An 18,458-nucleotide genomic window follows, 5' to 3' on the forward strand; every position below is an offset into this window, starting at 1 on the left:
TTTGTGTGTGAGGGGTGTGGCGAGGCCCAAGGGTCCTTTGTGCATGTGTGTGTGTGTGTGTGTGTGTCCTTGTGTACACTGTGTCCTTGGGGCCCAATCCCACCCTCCTTCCTCGGTGCGCAGTGCCAAACGGGCGCATACTTACTCGCTCTCTCTCTCTCTCTCTCTCTCTCTCTCTCTCTCTCTCTACTACTCTGACTAGGATTTTAACACCGACCTGCACGAACAAAGTTTGGTAGCCTCCTACGACTGAAACCTACTTGCGCGGCGCCACAGGCCACCACGGTCCTGTCTGTCCTCTCTATACCTACCTCAAGCGGTCGTTGTTGGTCTTCCAGGGATCAAAGAAGGTTTACCGTCGTCGCGGCCGCATATGCGGCGCGTCCTTCCCTTGCGGTTATTCAGCCTCCTTGCCACCACCACCACCTTCCAACCCATCCCCCTTGCCCTTGCCAAGTGCAGGGATCGGGGATGCAGATTAACAGTGGTCCGACACGGGAACCCTCCGTTGATAGGCAACTATTGCATTTACTGCTTTCCTTGGTTATATTTCCGCCCGCACCCCTTTTGTTCCCAGGACATCCTTACGTACCCCCAGGTGCTAGGCTGCAGCTTTGCGCAGTCGCTGCGTCACAACCTGCGTTTGTTGTTTCGGAGCTGATAGGAACAGCTGCAGCAGTAGCAGTAGAGGGAGGAGGGAAGGGAGACATGGAGTCTTTGATTTTTTTTATTGCTCCTCGGATATCAGACGGGAAATGGTACGAGATGCGTGTAAGACCGGACAAAGATGTCTTGCAAAGTTTCACCCAATCCGTCTACTGGAACACGCCGCGGCAGTGGCTCTGTCGCTCCGTTCCTGTCCGGATGAATGGCGCGTGTCACATGCCGATGGCAAGCCCGTTGGCCTTGCACGTGCTGGCCTTGCTTGTTCATGCTCTTCTCTGCGGCTGAGTGTGATGATGCCATTGGCGCATGCCCAGGAACACATTTCCATGCTTTCTCCCTGCTACTGCCAAACCAAGGTCGCCGCCTGCCAATGTCTCTCTCTCAGATGACTTCTGCAGCCTATGCACAGCGTCCTTGTCCATCCGAGCATGTCGCGGCGCCATGTCCCGGGCGGCTCGTCGTCTGGTGCCACCAACATGTCGCGGCCAATACGCGGCACGGTACATGGACATATGGTAGGTAGTACGGGCGGCTAGGCTAGATAGCTGATGCCCTGGCTACCTCACCAGATGCGAACGCATCTAGCGTACCGACCTAGACACATGTCAAAACTTTGGCCGGTTCCCAACGCTCAAGTCCACCAGCGCAAGACCAGCTCACTTACAAGCCTAGACCATCTGGTGCACGGTGTGTTTCGAAACGCTTGGCCGGTGCTTTTGTTGTCGTGCATGAACCCCAACCCCGTCCGCGTCACTTTGCTGGACCCCTCTTCCTTAACCCATCACAGCAACCCAAGCGAAGCCGAACCTCCATCGCCGGCCACCGACCTCCCGCGCCTGGCCAATGCCCGCGCCTCCTCTGCCTATGACGACCGAATGACCCACCTCCGAACCCACTCTTGTCTCCTCCATTACCCCGCAGTCTACATACCTACTAGACACCATATTTGCTACAGTGACCCGCTCCGCGTGAACCGCCTGTGCCTATGCCCATGTCATGCTTCTTTCATGCTACGTGGTTTTGCTTGCTTGTTGGCCCGGTCCTGGAATTCATGCGCCTTGCACAAGAGGGAAAGGGGCGAGGGGGAGAGAGGGGTAACTTGTTGCAAGACGTCATGGGCCATGGCTTCATTGCTCCAGCTCCCCCACATCTTCGATTTACAACACCTGATCAATACTCTGCTAGCATCGAGATTGCGCGTTTTTGTTCTTTCTTTCTTTCTTGCTTCCTCATGCGCCCTCTCTCCCTCCCTGCTCGGGCGGTTCCGATGCAACACTGTGTGATGAGAGGGGTGGTTGGATCGAATGGCGAGGGGCAAGTCCTTAGAAAGCGCGTAGTTGGTTGCGAAGGGTCAGCAGGACACGTCTTGTTTGCTGGAAGGGTGTGCTCGGGCTGCCAAACCCGAGCGTTACGCGCTGTATGCCGTGCCTTTGATTCGTCTAGTTTTCTAGAAATCGCAGTTTGGATGTGTAAAATGCCAGCCATCATGAGAAAGCAAACCGTCGGTAGGGAATCTTGTTGAGGAAGAGGGGGTGATGGGAAAGACAGCTTTCCACCCGAGATTCCCCTTTCGCAAGCGTCTAACCATGCATTCCATTCGATAGACCTCCTCTCATCGACTATCCGCGATATCCTAGCATTTACCGCGCAAAAGAGACTTTCGGCATCCCCCGATAACGGGTCACGTTCAAAGTTCCAACAGGGAACAATGGTTGCAGCATCTCTAAAGTCTAAATCATCTACTACTATGAAATCGCGCGTTGCACCTAACCCTGTCCAACCCGAGTCCTTACTCAAAATTACTACGTCACCAGGTACATTTAACGATAGTCTGGCCCGCTTAACCCCCTAGTTCACCGAACCGTCTACACACCACTAGGTGTGTACCGCAAACCACTCACCATCCTTGTTTTCCGAGGCTCGGGTGCGCCGCAAGGCAAGCCAAGGGAAATCCCGCTTCCCTTTCCTTCCTTCCTTCCTTCCTTCCTTCCCCCTCCCTCACCCACGTGCTGGGCTAGTACTAGTAGCTGGTTTAGCCCCGAGAGTCCAAGAAAGTTTCCCGCTTGTTATCACTTTGCATAAGCGCCGAGCGAGATGATAACCCCTCCTCCCTCCATCCCACTTGATCACTGACCATCATGTTCCTTGCCATGTATACTTGCATGTAGAGTGAATGCAACGCAAGGATCGATGCAAAATCAGCCGTGCATGGAAAACAAAACAAAACAACCTTGAAAAAAATATTTAGAAATCAACATAGCCGCTGATGGCAAAAAATAGAACTACTCTTTGCTTACTACCCTGGGTCCTTTTACAAAAAATAGCAGTAGCGTAGATTTACACAGCATACTGTGACTATTTCTATTTCTAGCAGCTGTGGTTACATACATATATACATATATAGTTACATAGTTACATGCATATATCCTACATGTAGTAATGAACTGCATGCACTGCGCATGCGAACACCCTTCTAGCGCTTACCACCCTTCCACTCCTCTTTTTTTTTCTCCCCGCTTACGCGCTCAGCTCTCAGCTCGATAGCAAAAAAAAAAAAGAGAGAGAGAGAGAGAGAGGCAGAGATAAGGCCAAGGGTGGGTAAAAGCGGCAGGGTTTGGTGTGCATCATCATGCCCCGTTTGCGGTTTAACCTCTCCATCCTACTAATTCCTTCGCGTCAGCCTTAGGCGGGCTTGGCGGCATCTTGATGTACGGATTACGTGCGTACACCACGTGAGGGGTAGTATGGTGGGGGTGGGGTGGGGTAGCTGAGGTGGGGACGAGGCTGACCTTGTGAGGGATGAAAGAGGGGGGGGGTTTACTTTACATGGAAGATTCGGTGGGGGGTGTAGGTGGGTGAGTGGGTTCACTACTATTATGTAACTTTTGCTGTATATAGATTACGGGCTAGGGTTGTAAGCATATTGAGTGGTTTTTCCTTCTTCAAGAAGGGGGTTATATGGGGTTATGATAATATACTGCAGTTAGGAGTAAGGTTAGGGCTTGGGCAATATAGTATCGCTTTGTTTGATTTCTCCAAGTAGCTATTATGTACGAATAGGATTTATCTGGATGTGATGTGTTAACATCTTCAAAACAACATTTTGCGCTTTCCATTGGGATACCATTTATCACCCTTACAGTGCTGTAACTGTACTACTGTATTAATATTCCTATCTGAAATGTACATTTCCAAAAAAAAGGATTACAGACAAGACTAACGTTTCTACTCTCAAAGTGCTTGCAGTCACACAAGAACTAAACAACATCTTTTTCACATCTTCTCGTCATATCAGCAGTGTATTTGGGAAGATAAATCACACACTACTCTATCTTCATACAAGAAGAGTAGCCCCTCCCCCCCAAACAACAACAACAACAACAACAACAACAATAACAACAACAACTTGATCATATACCAAGAACTTTATTGTCGATTAGCTCGGGGCATATGAATCATCACATTTGCTTCACTCTGCAACCACTCATCGGGTACCAAAGAAATGCATCAATACGCATCTTGAACCCTCAAGAGCACGATGAAAAACTAGAGTCTTCGCCATGCACAATTGACTGTTCTTGATGCTAAGTAAATCGTTTACAGCAACCATCAGTATGTATGTAGTAAAACACCGCCGTGCATACGTATACAGCAGACTCAGTGAAGATATTCAGGCGCAACATAATCACAAAACCTCAAACAAAAGCAGTCGTGGCTGCAAAACCAGTGGATCGTATGGTTTTGATTTCAAAGACACAGCCGCCACAAGAACTCCCTCCTTCATAACCCTCATCAACAGTATGCTAGTTCCTAAACGACTTATCCTACCTTTTTGTTTTCGTTACTTCCTCCGTCCCACACCGTGGGTTCGCCATCATTCATCCTTTCAACCATCTATGTACCTTGAATCCAGAAAGAAAAGGGAGCCATACCTGTATGGGCGACACCACAGGTGCCCGGACTGGCGTATTAGTCTACATACGATATCCATGTTGAATGAGGAGTTCCTGCCCGGTAATCGCTTCAAGGCACTTCCCATGCCTGATAGGAAACTTTTGATCAAAGCAAAGCTTAGGCAGCACTTTCCCGCAATCGCTGTCGCTCGTCTTCGTTGAGCTGGTTGAATTCTTCAGCGAAACCCGGCGAGGTAGCAGCGCGCTTGAAGAATTCAACGAGGAAACTCTGTGTCTCGTCGTCGCGTTGACGACCCCCACTGCCAGGCTCCTCGGCAGCGAATGCCATGAGTTGCTCTTTGCTGAAGCCGCTGCCAAGGTCGACAAACGGGTTGAGCTCGTCTTCCCAGTCGCCATCGTCTGAACCTTCCTCTGCGAGGTCGGCGGCCGCAGCTGCATCGAGATTTGCACCAGAGGCCGACTGGAGCTCTACTATGAGGACCTTAAGTATCTTGAGGGGCGCAGGTACTATTGTATACTTGTCAGGATCTGATTTCCTTGTCAGTGTGTGGACGGACCCGGGAGGGATTTGCGACACTGAATTCTGCAGTAGTGGCGCAACAGCCTACACACGCTCTCCACAACATGACAATGGCTAAGTAGCAAAGGGACAAGAGATACTTACTGGCTTTGGCGCGACTCCTAGTCATAATACGACCATCTGTGTTCGGGATTAAATCGCCCTGTACCTGGACCTGTGCAACCCGAGGATCCTTTAGATCATATAGTTTCGAGAGAGCAATAACACTAAAAGAATAAAGTTAGTGGCTATCCATAAAGCTAGTGGATATAGGATGAGAAACTTAACGTACTTTTGCCTAATCTCATCGTAGCCAGCAAAGTTGATCGAGTTCTCGAGCCACTTTGCAAGCACGACTTGTAGTCCATTCTCGCCGTCAATGTCTTGGCTAGCAAGGAAGTCCACTACCTCAGAGGCATGGTTCAAGCTCAAGCGTGCAAAGACAAGTGTCAGGCTCTGAATGAAGTTCGCCTGGCTTGCTTGCGCCAGACGCACCGCGACACTCCGCAGGAGCTGTTCCAGGTAAGGGCCAAGCCGCTCATGACCAGCCTTTTCTACTACTTCAGCAGCAAGGGCACCGACCTCGCCGGCAGCGTGGTCACTGCATGATGACAACAGACGCGAGACGATGATAAGAGCCACCTCGAGACCAGCCTTGCCAGTGTCATCTCGCCATTCAAAGAGTTGATGGTGATCGTGGGAAATGATGTTCTTCACCGCAATTGTAGCAGACTTGAGTAGCTCCTCGTCAGTGGATCCAAGAAGAAGTCTTGTGAGTTTCGGCATGGTTGTAGCGACGAAACCAGCAGGGAGCGGCTCAGGTCCATGTTCAGCAAGCACAGCAAGGAGATCGGCAGCGAAGTTGCACAGAGCATTCTCTTCCGTCAAGCTACCAACATCGAAAGCTCCCGTGAGCGACGGAAGAACCCTTGCACAAAGCTGAATGTACGCATCACCTCCCATGCGAGCAATGGTTTCTGTGACCTCTTCGAACGCTTCAACAACCAGCATGGTCAATTGGAAGTTGGAAGCTTGGTGGCTGGCTACTCGGAAGAGCATATCAAGGCCGTTATCCGTGATACAGATCCGGGTGTCAATGAGAATAGCGTCTCTCAGGGTCTCGACCAAAGTGATCATGATATCGTCGCCGTCGTTGAGTTCTGACATGTCCTGTGCGGCAAGGTAATTACTAATCGCCAATATGATCGGGCTTTGTAGAGGCTGAGTAACCGAATGTGGGAGTGCCTGGAGGTAGTGTTGTAGAGCTCGGATGCAAGAAACCTGGACAACGTCGGACTCGTCGTTTGGAATAGCCTGCAGATTTGCCTCGAGGAAAGATGTAGCTAGCTGTTGAAGGGCGTCTCCAGATGTTCTTGTCAAGCTTCCAGCGACCAGGTAGCCTCGTGCTCGAAGGAACGTGTCAGGCTGTTGCATGGCATACCGGATGAAATCTACGTAGCCAGTCGCAGCCTCGGGGCTGATTTGCTTGTCCACGTCCTGGAAGTCGCCCAGTAGTTGGTTGAGAACGTACAGAGCGGCCTCTTCTGCTTTCCAGCCTTTTGACTCAGAGTAAAGCGCTCTGGTGTAGGTCAACAAGCCATTAACCGTAGGCTCTGTCAGCCATTCGCCGAGCTTGATAACGAGATCTCCACAAGCCGTTCGAGGTGTGTAGTTTGCTGTAACGCTAGTCTCCTCACTCAAGAAGATATTGACATCGACATCCCATAGTCCCTCCTCTTCAGTAGTGATTTGTGCGTAGGCCACGGCCAGCTTCATGACCTGGGTAACCCAAGAATTTTCGGGTGCCTGGTTCTGAAGTTCCTGTTCGAGCTGACTGCGGACCGGTGGTGCACGGAGACATGCTTGCATGAAGTCTAGCTCTTCGAGGATGAGAAAATCCAGGGTGTATGGCAGTCCATCGGCGTCCTCCAACCTACTCTGGCGGTCTTCTTGTATGTACATAAGAGAGTATGCGGGTTCGAGTAATGAAAGTTCTTGCCAGCATGCTTGGAAGAGAATAATACTTTGCGGCGAAAGAATGGCGGGGAAGATGGAGCGGATGCGCATGAGGATCTGTAGAATATTCAGTATTGCGACAGGCGCTGGTCTTCATTCTCAATGACTTACCTTGACCACCTGGAGCTTCAGAGCAATCTGACCCTTGTACAGCGTGGCATTGGGCGCATCTTGATCTTCTTCCTCAATCGAAGGCGGGCCTGGTAACCTCGTATTCAAGACATTGATGAAGAAAGGCATCCAGTCCTTGAGCACCTCGTCGGCAAAATTCTTGACCATGGCCTTGTGATCATCCATGACCATCTCAAGTATGTCGAAGCAGCCGTGGAAGACCTTGCATGCCAGCGCCCTCAGTGTCGGCTTCCTCTGGTCGTTGGTAGCCACATCGTATAGAATCTTAATCATCTGCGGTGCCACGCTAAAAAAAGTGGTCTCGTTGAACGAGTCCTCAACCAGCTCGCCAAGCACCCTGAGGGCGCCATGTAGTTGGCCTTCCGTCGCATTGGGTATTAGATTGAGCAGGTTGTCGAGCAGGTCGGGCCATTCGATGGGGTAGTCGGCGGCTGCGATCTTGCTGACGACGAGGCCTGCGGCGGCCTTGAGCTTGCGGTCGATCTGGTCGGACGTGGCGAGGGCAAGAAGCTGCTGTCGTAATATAGCCTTGTTCTCGTCTGTGATCAGGACCTGTCCCTTCCAGCCTTCGAGGCTGTCACTCCATCCCGCCAGGACGAGGTTCTTGAGATACAGCAGGGCAGCCTGGCGGATGTTGAGGGGCACGCTCTCATGGCAGGATATTCCAATGAGGCCCAACGGGAGCTCCTGGTGGCCATAGAGCGAGAGCAGCTGCTGTTCAGCCTGTTTGCGCGTGTCCTCTTGGGCCGTCTGGGTTGCGGAAAGCAGCTGCACTAGTTGGTCCTCCATGGTCAAGGTCAACGTGGGGCATGCGCGTACAGAGCTAGTCAGCACGTCTAGCGTTGCCCAACTCGGTTGGCGAGAGGAACTGTTTGGCGGGCGACGCGTTTGTTGTTGGTGTTTGCTGGGCGACTGAATCGGAGGAAAAAGAACGCGCTCGGGGATGCGGGGCAGCTCCGTGAATCTGTGTGTAGTGGGGTGGCCAAGCGGCTGCTGTGGCGGGACAGCAATGTTTTGACGCCTTCACCTCGAGAGTAAATTCGATGCAGCTGGATAGAGAAAATTAAGGTTGAGCATATGGGTAAGGGCTGAATTGAGTGGTGGCGAGGTGGAAGACGACCAATGGCTTCACCTGCACTGGCTCACTGTGCAGAGAGTCCGTCATGATATCTCCGGGGCGAGTAAAAACCAGGCACTTGATTTCTCCCTATCCTTCTCTCAATCACCCAAGGCCGGGTATTACCTGCCACGCTGTTATCCCCAACAGTGCCAGGGGCTCTCGACACAGCATTCACACGACAGTCGCTATACCGATCAGCGACTGCACTACCAGCCCTGCCCTCCTATGCACGCCTATCGACGCCTATCGATAGCCTAGCGGGCTTGACACGCGACGAGACGCGTCTGCGTCATGCCCTTTGTCCACTATACCCCCACTACGAGACTTATGGGATAGACAAGTCGGAACACCTGCTAGGTGCACAACGCCCTGTCGAGTAGTGGTTACACTGCCTGTCCTGTCGTATCCAAGCCCGCCATGGCCCCAACCTACCTCGAGACCCTCAGCCACTTCACCACCTTCCTCACAGCTTACACGCATACGCTTCTCTACCTACGCACACTCTACCCGCGCGCCTCGTTTGTCCAATCACGCTTCCACAATGCCTCCGTCTACCAGTCACGGCATCCGCTCGTCTGCGAATGGATAACCGACGCCATCGCCTCTGTGCGCGAACAACTCTTGAACGGCAGCGTCGCCAAAATTGCTATCGTAGTTTTCAGCTATGAGGGGGACCAGGAAAGTGCGACAGGCAGTGCAAAGATAATGGAGCGATACATGTTTGACGTCAGTAGCTTCCCAGTCGTGGACAAGGGAGATCGCAACATGGAAATTGAGTGGCAAGGAACACCTGACGTGTCTGATAATGAAGACGAGAGTGGCATCTTGAAGCGAGGAAAGACAAAGGCATTGGATACGGATGTACATGTAAATCTCTCTGAGCAGTTTCGCGCGGCCTTGATTGCCCTCGCCACACGCACTTCCACACTTGCCCCTCTCCCGCCTAACTGTTCGTTCAACATTAGCATGGAGCTCAAAGATGAAGGTGACGTGGATCCGCCAATTGGACACCCACAGCCGTGGATCCCAGTCCAACCCAGCCTACAGAAGACGGGCAGAACGGCAACCATCCGAGAAGAGTTGGAGGAAGAAGAGTTTGAGTGCGGCAGGCGGTCAGAAAAGGAGGGAGGGGATTTGGGCGGTGCAAAGGTAACGCCCATACGCACTGTGCAATCTGGTGTCTTTAGATTCGAGACTTGGATAGAAGAGGCCAAGGCAAAGTTACAGGCTGATAGCACAAAGACGAGCCTTGCAAGCTCAATGTAAATGGAATCATGATAATTCATTATCCAGTTATTGTTTTTTTTTATGAAGTCTGTGAATAAACCGATTTATATGTGCATCCGTCTTCTCTACATTTGAAAGGAATATTTGCGAAAAATGGATTCCGCACTTACCCAACCATATTTTCAAAGCTCTGCAAACTCTTGTGTACATAGTTCCTCGGTTTGAGTATCTAGTGGTGAGAAGTGGCAGTAGTAGCCGCGGCTTGGTCTTGGCAGGTCCTGTCCCCCGCATTTCAACTCACCAAAGCGATCTTCTTCAGGAGTGTTTTATTTTTCGAAGATATTTTGCACAATTTTTAACTGGTCTGGTACATACGACCATAGGAAACTGAAATTTAGCCATCCCGTCCGATCTGGCATATACAAGCAGTTTACCGGCGGATTAGTAGTTAGGTGGGTGACCACTAGCGAATCCCCGCTGCCGTATGTTTTTGTATTTTGCATTTTTTTGCCCGGGTCACGTGGCACAGATGTTGCTGCAATATAACCACAGTGTTGACAACAAAAAAACATATATATGAGTAATGCAGTACAAGTAGCAAGAAACAAGACATGCAGTCCGCCTCACCTCCATTTTTTAACTAGCGGTACCCTTTGAGTCAGGGAGCGAGAATCAGGCAAAGAATTTTTAAGTGTGGTCTTTAGAATTATACTTGTATATTCCTGAATCTATTATTTGATATTATCCTATACCCTTTTCTCTTCCAATAGTCTTGAAGTAGCGTTTGAAAACAGCACCCTACTATTTACTTAAGTCTTCACGATCTAGTTCATCAAATCTTCCTACCATTGTTTTAGTTATCTTGTGTACTTGTATTATATGACATCAAGGTATAGAAACAATAGAAATAGTAATTTTTGAATATCCAATTCTAGCAGGTTGAGGTGAAGTCTATTGTTTTTTTTTAAAAGAATAACAACCTAATATGCTATTCTCCAAACGAACAAAAAAAGACAAAGTTATAGAAAGAGTAAACCTGAAGGGTATAGTGGCGTTGTATCGCGTGGTTAGACTGCGGATATATATTGGGATTTCTTTTCAGAGTAGATAGACTACCTTTTTTACTTAATGCAACACAACGATTAGACGTTAGCTCTGTTCTACCAGCTTGATTACGGGTCGCCACTTGATCTTTCGAACTCGATCTTGCATCGTGCCACGATCTTTATACAAGGATACAATATAATGCCCTGAGAGGAACAATATCGTGCAACACACATATATATATCGACTATTCCAACCCAGAAACTATTCGGACTAGGTCAATGCATGGAATGAATGCAGCTCGTACCTAAGTATATGGAGGCGATAATATTCTACAACGGTATAATATAATAGTTTGATATCTAGATGACGACTTGGTTCTCAATTCTACCTCAGCCTCTCAACAGTGCTAAAATAGTCCATGTATGGTATCGTGCGTGGGAAGCACTCGATATTTCGATACCCGTTGTGCATATTCTCGCTGACTCCATCACACATGTGAGTGATCTCGCCTTCTCCTTCATCAACGGAAGACATATCCTTGGGTGCCAAGACTAAACATGTGAACTTTTTGATACACGAACATGGATGCCTGCTATCAAGCAAACCGATTATTGCATATCATCCAATAGATAGACAAAATCATTCACAAAACAAAACAGCATGCACAAATTCCCTACCCAATGCAGCTATGCTTGCGCTCAACCACAACATCCACTTTTCCCCATGATCAACTGAGGTACGCCGATTTTGCACTCAATCTTGATACGGGCCAACCAACCACACCACCCAATTGCAATGCGTCCCCAAACGGTAGTATCCAAATGCGACAATTCCTCGGTACATTCAGCGCAGCATCTCGGAGCTCAAAGCAGGTGCAGGACAGCGTGCGGCACGTGAGTTCGCAATTGGCAAACTCTTCCCATGGGCGACTGCAAAGTCTGCACCGTAAACGGGTCCAGCGGAGTTCACCCTCACTCACCACTCTTCCATACTAATCTGTGACCAATCACTCACTCTCACCCGCGGCCAAGAGTCGGCAAAACAATGGACCCGTGAAAACCTTGCTGCAATTTTTCTGCGCAACGCGCCCGTGCGCTTAGTGGACTTGGCGTTGACTGCCACATACTTAAGCCCACCGTTCTCCATCATTTGGAAGCCATCGATCATGCACGTTTTCCCCCTCACCCCCTACATTTTACAACCACTAACAGTTCCGCCAGACTTCATAGAATCATTTCTAATAGTATGCATCTCTCTCTGAGTTACTCTAAGTAGCCACAGAATCTCCAACCTGGTTGATGACTGAGAGCCTCGATGTCCCGGAGTGAGGCCTTATTTACGATTGCTTCGGCAAGCGTGGCGATGATCTTCAGCTGACTGGCTGTGTACTTCGGTCACACCGGAAAGCAGGACGTTGATGGCAATCTGACAGGCTTTTGTTTTTTCATTAATGGTGCTGGCCTGGCCAGTTCATTGAGGAAGGAACGCATGAGATGGCGATGGATACAAGTGGAAAACAACATGTGAAGAAATTATATAGATCTATGAACAACGTCTGCTCGCTGTGCTTGCGCATTCAGTCTATGCTGTGACGTGCATGGCTCAGCACCACGCGTATTTCTCGTTGGCTACCCAGTCGATCTTATCCGCTACCGGGCCTCGGTGCTCCGGATACCACCTGAGGCTTGGGATACTATCGACGTCCCTGTGAACGACATTGGCACTTGGATGCAGTCTCCTCGCAGCTGTAAGCGCCGTGGGTGGAGGCGACCACATCTCTACTTTCTCCATCTTCCACTCCTCTGCCTCTCGTTGCGCCATGGCCAGCAAGGCCGCAACGGCATCTTCGTGGCTATGATCTCGAGCTGTACCGTTGGCTTGGCTCGATGAGCCCTCCCAACCACCATCCTCAATTACCAATCGCAGAATGTACAGCGTGTTGCCCTTTGTATCTGCCGGGTCCTGATTATACCACATGCGCGTCCAGTAGCACCATACGCGTTTGCCTTTTTCCGTGCCCACAATGGCCCCCTTGATCTGAGGTTTCTTGCTGTGAAGCTCATTCCCCACAAATTCTTCGCGCGCATGGTGCCAACGGATCGTCTCAATATTGGGAATCATAGCGACAGCTGTGTTACTTCCCTTTGGCCGCGACTCTAGGTCTCGGCGGACAAGAGCCACGTCAGTACCGCATAGGTCTTGCAGATCTTCTGCATAGAGCGGTCGCGCTGTGGGCAGACTGCTGATGTCTTGGCTAACGGTACCGGGAATGGAGACGTGCGACGATGAGAAGGGCTCCCAGCCGAAGGTATTGTAGAATTTCTACCGTCGTTAGCTGCTGACGAGTTTGCATAGCAACAAGTACTCACCTTTCCAATATCCGAATACAGTACCGAGAATAAACATTCCGTGCCGTCTTCTGTCTGATATGTTTTCAACATCTCACCCAGCTCTGTCATCATCCTCTGTGCATAACCACGCTTTCGCAGGTGGTTGGCGCAGAACACGCTTCCAACGCCGTGACAGATGACTTCCTTGAGCGTGCCATCTTGCCATACCCACGCCTTCTTTCGGTATGTTTCACAACTCGCCAGCGGTAACCTGGTCCGGGACTGTGGATCCAGCGGATTGTTGGGCAATGAAGTGTCGACTAGGATCCAGTACGAGATGCCACCATCACGGGTCATCTCAGTCGCCGCGAGGACATCTTCACGGCGGAGATAGGCTGGCAGCTTAAGAGCACCGCACCATTCCTCCGCATTGAGCTTGAATTGGATCAACTTCTCCGCATCAGTAGGGTGGACGAGTGCCAGGGAGGGAGAGTCGCCTTTGGGGAGGTTATCGGTGATGGCCATGGTTGCTATATTGTTTTGCAAAAGGACCAGGTTGCGATATGGCCTTGTTCTTTATAACCTTCACTCGTCCAACTTCCGGTGACTACTTGTCAAGCTGTCGTAGGGCGTCGTAGGCATGCACTCGGCCCAGTTCCCATGCACGCTCGAAGCAGGGACGATACCGTACGGAGTAAGCAGTGGGCCCCCGGGTGCGACAGATTGGCTATGTCGGTATCAAATGACGGAGTGCTAAGCAGGAAAAGGGACTCGCTGTCGGTGGGTCTCTGTTTAGTCCAGAACACCCCGCGTCCCCGTGGCTCCATTCCGCCTTGGTTCTCCGTGCAAACTTATAGCTAACCCCGGATTCTCACAAAGACACTCGGACGGGTACGTGACGTTGGGCGGCCCGTTGTATGCCGTAGCAAAGCGAGTTCGGATGCCACTGCTTGCCATGGGTCATGTGCCGCCGTCCGATTCGCGATTAGCTTCAGATCTTGCATGAAGCCGGTCGCCTGCTCACTGAGAGTTACGGGCTAGTGTCTGCATTCATTGTTCATTTATTACGATCATGGCCATGACTGGTGGTCACGAACATTGCTTTTTATCGGTCCAGTACAACACGAGGGCAGGCTTATGGCAATGCCTCGTCATTAGCGGCAGTTCAGCCTCGCTAGCCCGCGGTGCCAGCCTCAGACCAGTGGCGCCGTCGCCAGGGCAAAACCACCGTCTTTTAACCATCACCACTGTATCATTGCTCAAATTCGATATGCTCTGTCTGTTCCGCTCGATGATAGCTGTTCCGTAATAACCGTGCATTCAAGTGTGCTGTCGTGGCACGTAGCTGTTGCTTCAACTCACCTTTCGGTGGTACCATTGCCCGCTCCGCTGTCCCTTCCGCGATAGCCCCCCTAACCTCCGGCCAGCTTACATCTAGAATATTCGCACCACTGCACACTGCATCTCAACTCGAACCTTGCGCTCACTCTCTTCGTTTTCTCTTCTTCTTCACGTTCACTGCGCATTGGCTGTGGAAGACGCTGAGGGTCGGTAAGGTACCTGACGAAGGTGCCCGACGAGGCTACCTCCAAGTGAAGCTGAACTGGTCTTGTTCACATAAACGCTACGCACCTATGACCCTCGCGGTCATCTCCCTTCATCAGACCACGTAAATAAGTACACATTAATGTCTATTACTTGGTGCTCTCCTGAGACCCTACACACGGATTCGCTGTCGATCAGTCTGAGCACTGCTCTGGTAACTACACATTGCGAGCTCAGCCTTTAGAATCAGCACCACATCACCCGATATCTCCTTTATGCGAAAAGAAACAGACCCCCTTGAGATTTTGAGATTTCAATGGCTCCACCTGGGTTTCGCGTGAGTCGAGAAATTGTTGTCCTCTCTGATAGTGAAACAGAAGATGAGGGCCACGCAAAGCAGGAGTTGGGGGATCTCATTGCAAAATCGGCAGTAGGGCCCGCGCAGAACAACCCGCACATTGACGGGAATATTGCAGAACCCCGTGGAGGCATACCAGTCATTGGTCCCGAGACGATCGACTTGACCGCCATCCCAGATATTGATGTTCCGCCCTCAGATCCCGTCGGGTTACAGGGCAATGTACCGCAGCCTGATGGCCAAGCTTCTGACCAGAATGCACATAGCTGTATGATTACCGAGACTGTCTGCCTACAAATGATTCTCAGCGTATTGCCGGACATCTCGGTTGAGTATGTGCTCAAGCTCATCAAGGAGAAGACAACAGACGCTACGCGAACAACGGCTCGATGCGAGCATCTCATCGCCGAGCTTCTAGAAGGCGAACCATATCCAAAAGAAACAAACGAAAAGAAGAGAAAGCGAGAAGACGATGCCGAGCATGAGCTGAGCAGCTATGAAAAGGGCGAGCGTGACCCACAGGTTTATGGTTATGAACACGACGCGTAAGTACCCATTCACAGCTGCTTTAGCGCAAGTAGTATGCATACCTACGTGTAAAATCCGATTCAAGAAGTGCGACGTTGTTTCTAGACAGAGCTTCAAGTGCGCTTCTTGTAGCAATACATGGAATCATGAAATACTCACTGTAGACATAACACTTCAGTCATGGAACAACGCAAGACTGGCACCTTGAAGAGAAGAAGCAGTGCTTTGATAGCGCAATGCAACCTTTTTGCTTCGTCATACTGACAACACACTCTGCAGCGTAGAACTCCTCAAGGATGAATTTCCCAACGTACCTGTACGACATATAACGATCGTTTTGCAAGAAAAAAAGACACTTTACAAAGCTTACGGTGTTATCGAGAAACAAGTGCGCGACTACGGGCTCATTGCTGGACCATTTTCCAAAACCACCAAAACCCGCAACAAGCGCGGCACTGAATTTATGCTGATTGAGAAGGGCAGTCAACTGCCCAAGGAACTACACGCAGCAAAGAAGAAGATTGAGTTTGAAGCTGGTGAGTGCTTTTTGCAAAACCAACTAATAAGTAGATCATGCTGAGGGGTAACGTCACAAATGTTCAGTTCCTAGTGTGGTGTCCATGGCCACATTCTCTAGCTAACAACTGCCAGCAAAACGCCGCAAAATACAAGAAGCAGAACAGAAGGAAGAAGCCAATCTACTCGACGCACGGATGAACAACCTGATGGGCGAGTGTGCATGCTGTTTCGACGATTTGCCTCTGAACCGCATGATCGGCTGCAGTGGCGACATGGTGCACTTTTATTGCAAAAACTGCATATGCCGACAAATCGAGACGCAAATGGGGCAATCTCGTTGTAGACCCAAATGCTTTGGGGTCGATGACTGCGACGGGACTTTCTTACGCAGACAGTTACAAGGTGTGTTGAGCGAAAAGACATTCGAACGACTGGAGCACATGCAGCAGATGGAGGACCTGAAAGCGGCCGGCTTGGACTTTCTTTCTGAATGTCCGTTCTGCGATTTCAAAATGGAGTGTCTGCCCGTTGAAGTCGACAAGGAGTTTCGTTGCCAAAACACCAAGTGTGGAGAGACAAGCTGCCGCCTCTGCCAAAAGGAATCCCATATACCACTAACTTGCGACGAGTTCAAGAAAGACGGTCAGATTACGCTAAGACACATAGTTGAAGAAGCCATGTCGGCAGCCTTGATACGTCATTGCAACAAGTGCAAGCATCCGTTTATCAAGGAACAAGGCTGTAACAAGATGACGTGCACGCATTGTAGGAATTTGCAGTGGTGAGTTGAAGTTTTTGGTTCTCAACAAGAGACATACTGACACTGATTCAGCTACGTTTGCTCCCAAAACGTGACCGACTATAGACACTTTGGTGATGGCCAGGCAGGCAGGTGTCCTCTGCATGAAAATGTTGAAGAGCGTCATGAACAGGAAGTCAAGAGAGCAGCTGACGAAGCTATGGCCAAAGTCCAAGCTGAAAATCCAGGCTTTTCAGATGCAGATCTCATGGTCAAGGTATCCGACCAGGTCAAGCAAGCAGAGGAGACACGCAGAGGTCGAGTGCGAGCCGAGGCGCACGCATTTCCTTATCATATGGTTGGTGATCAGCTCCACCGTGTTCCGCGTGCTGGTCAAGCAGGTGCACCGCGACCTCTGGTTCCAGTCCAACAACCACCTCTACCACGACCAGCACCTCAGTACGTACATCCCCGCCCACCTGTTTTCCAAGCTCCTGGTCTTGGGCAGCCGGAACACCCAATTCCATATCAACCCATATTTCCTGTTCAACCCATGAACTTCTACGGTGCTATTCCACCACAGCAACCATATGAGTTTCAGTTCTACCATCCTTTCTTACCACAGTGTCGGCGCTGTCATCTGAACCATCCCCCTGACCAGCGTTGTTAGACCTCAAGCTTACGCTGCCCTTCGTAACTTGTTACGCGATCGTGTCATTCCAGATGCGGTTGAACATGTCCAACCAGGATACGATGTAGCTCGTTTGCAGGCAAATATAAATGAACTTCGTCGAGCGACAGAACTAGCGCGGCGGGCACATCCGGTCGAGTTAAATGATTTCATGACACAGTTGGCGGAGAGGCGCCGCAGAGCAGCTCTTGAAGGAAATGCGAGGAGATAGCATGGCTTGTGATGCGGGATATTCTTTTGTTTGCATTGGGAGGTATTTCCAGCATATCGATTAGCAGCATAGTTTATTCAAGTTTGGACCTGTATTGAATCAATTTTCAACAATTGAAAAGTATCATGAAGACATTGAGTATCACATCATCTGTGATTCGGGTTGTGACATTCTCAGTGACGTTTTGCAAGATAACTTGTAACCAGTAAACTAACAGACAGCAATCCACTTCCAGTCGCCAGTGACTGGGACTTCGATACTAATTCCTGATTCACCTTGAAAGTGATGTTTGGTTGGGACAAGGCTACAGCGTGTTTGTTGATGTCACTTTGACTTACAATCACAATTTACCGCGACAAGCTGGAAACTTCTAGCGTCCTAGCAGTTATATAAATCCCACATCCCCTCTCTCCTCAACTTTCTTTTCTGTATCCCACATTCTTCACATTCTTACTCTCAAACATATTCTTTATACCTATTCGGTTTCTTATTATTTCTATCCTTATACTCCAACATCAATGGGGGTACCCATTTCCACATTAGTGGAATGGGCGAACAAGCCCTAATCGAAGTAAGTCCCTAGTGCATTTGTTTCTTCCTATTTGCTAATGACTATAGACATTACGCGCGCAGAGGCAGGAGCCTCAGAAGAAGACCGTTGGGGACTAAGGTCTCAGTGTAAGTCACTCACACCTAGATATTTATTCACAATTTTTATCATCTATGTTAGAAAAAGACCATTCGTAGAAGGGCCCAACGGGCCAAGAAGCCTGAGTTCAAGGCCCAGGCCAAGCAGACTAGCCCTACCACCAAAGTAAGTGCAACTTCCTCTCCGTTTCTATCTCATACTAACCTT

General features: G+C 49.9%; 5 protein-coding genes across 5 annotated transcripts; 3 read left to right on the forward strand and 2 right to left on the reverse strand.

The window, feature by feature from the left end:
• Positions 1–336: 336 nt before the first annotated feature.
• Positions 337–1,137, forward strand: COCSADRAFT_234685 (uncharacterized protein). Its single transcript, XM_007704799.1, has one exon. It carries the CDS (start codon positions 472–474, stop codon positions 949–951), a length of 480 nt encoding a protein of 159 aa, XP_007702989.1. The 5' UTR covers positions 337–471; the 3' UTR covers positions 952–1,137.
• Positions 1,138–4,506: 3,369 nt separating this feature from the next.
• On the reverse strand, positions 4,507–8,263 carry COCSADRAFT_234694 (uncharacterized protein). Its single transcript, XM_007704800.1, has 4 exons — positions 7,267–8,263; positions 5,432–7,212; positions 5,245–5,366; positions 4,507–5,108 (listed from the first exon to the last, which is right to left on the reverse strand). The coding sequence occupies exons 1-4, from the start codon at positions 8,074–8,076 to the stop codon at positions 4,738–4,740; spliced, it is 3,084 nt and encodes a 1,027-aa protein (XP_007702990.1). The 5' UTR covers positions 8,077–8,263; the 3' UTR covers positions 4,507–4,737.
• Positions 8,264–8,441: 178 nt separating this feature from the next.
• On the forward strand, positions 8,442–9,708 carry COCSADRAFT_39413 (uncharacterized protein). Its single transcript, XM_007704452.1, has one exon. The coding sequence runs from the start codon at positions 8,825–8,827 to the stop codon at positions 9,671–9,673; it is 849 nt and encodes a 282-aa protein (XP_007702642.1). The 5' UTR covers positions 8,442–8,824; the 3' UTR covers positions 9,674–9,708.
• A 2,471-nt stretch (positions 9,709–12,179) lies between these two features.
• COCSADRAFT_39414 (uncharacterized protein) lies at positions 12,180–13,832 on the reverse strand. Its single transcript, XM_007704453.1, has 2 exons — positions 13,051–13,832; positions 12,180–13,003 (listed from the first exon to the last, which is right to left on the reverse strand). The coding sequence occupies exons 1-2, from the start codon at positions 13,534–13,536 to the stop codon at positions 12,284–12,286; spliced, it is 1,206 nt and encodes a 401-aa protein (XP_007702643.1). The 5' UTR covers positions 13,537–13,832; the 3' UTR covers positions 12,180–12,283.
• Positions 13,833–14,460: 628 nt separating this feature from the next.
• Positions 14,461–17,416, forward strand: COCSADRAFT_39416 (uncharacterized protein). Its single transcript, XM_007704454.1, has 4 exons — positions 14,461–15,459; positions 15,722–15,978; positions 16,094–16,742; positions 16,794–17,416. The coding sequence occupies exons 1-4, from the start codon at positions 14,873–14,875 to the stop codon at positions 17,368–17,370; spliced, it is 2,070 nt and encodes a 689-aa protein (XP_007702644.1). The 5' UTR covers positions 14,461–14,872; the 3' UTR covers positions 17,371–17,416.
• Positions 17,417–18,458: the final 1,042 nt, after the last annotated feature.

This window comes from Bipolaris sorokiniana (assembly GCF_000338995.1).
Source record: "Bipolaris sorokiniana ND90Pr unplaced genomic scaffold COCSAscaffold_12, whole genome shotgun sequence".
Taxonomy (NCBI): Eukaryota; Fungi; Ascomycota; class Dothideomycetes; order Pleosporales; family Pleosporaceae; genus Bipolaris; species Bipolaris sorokiniana.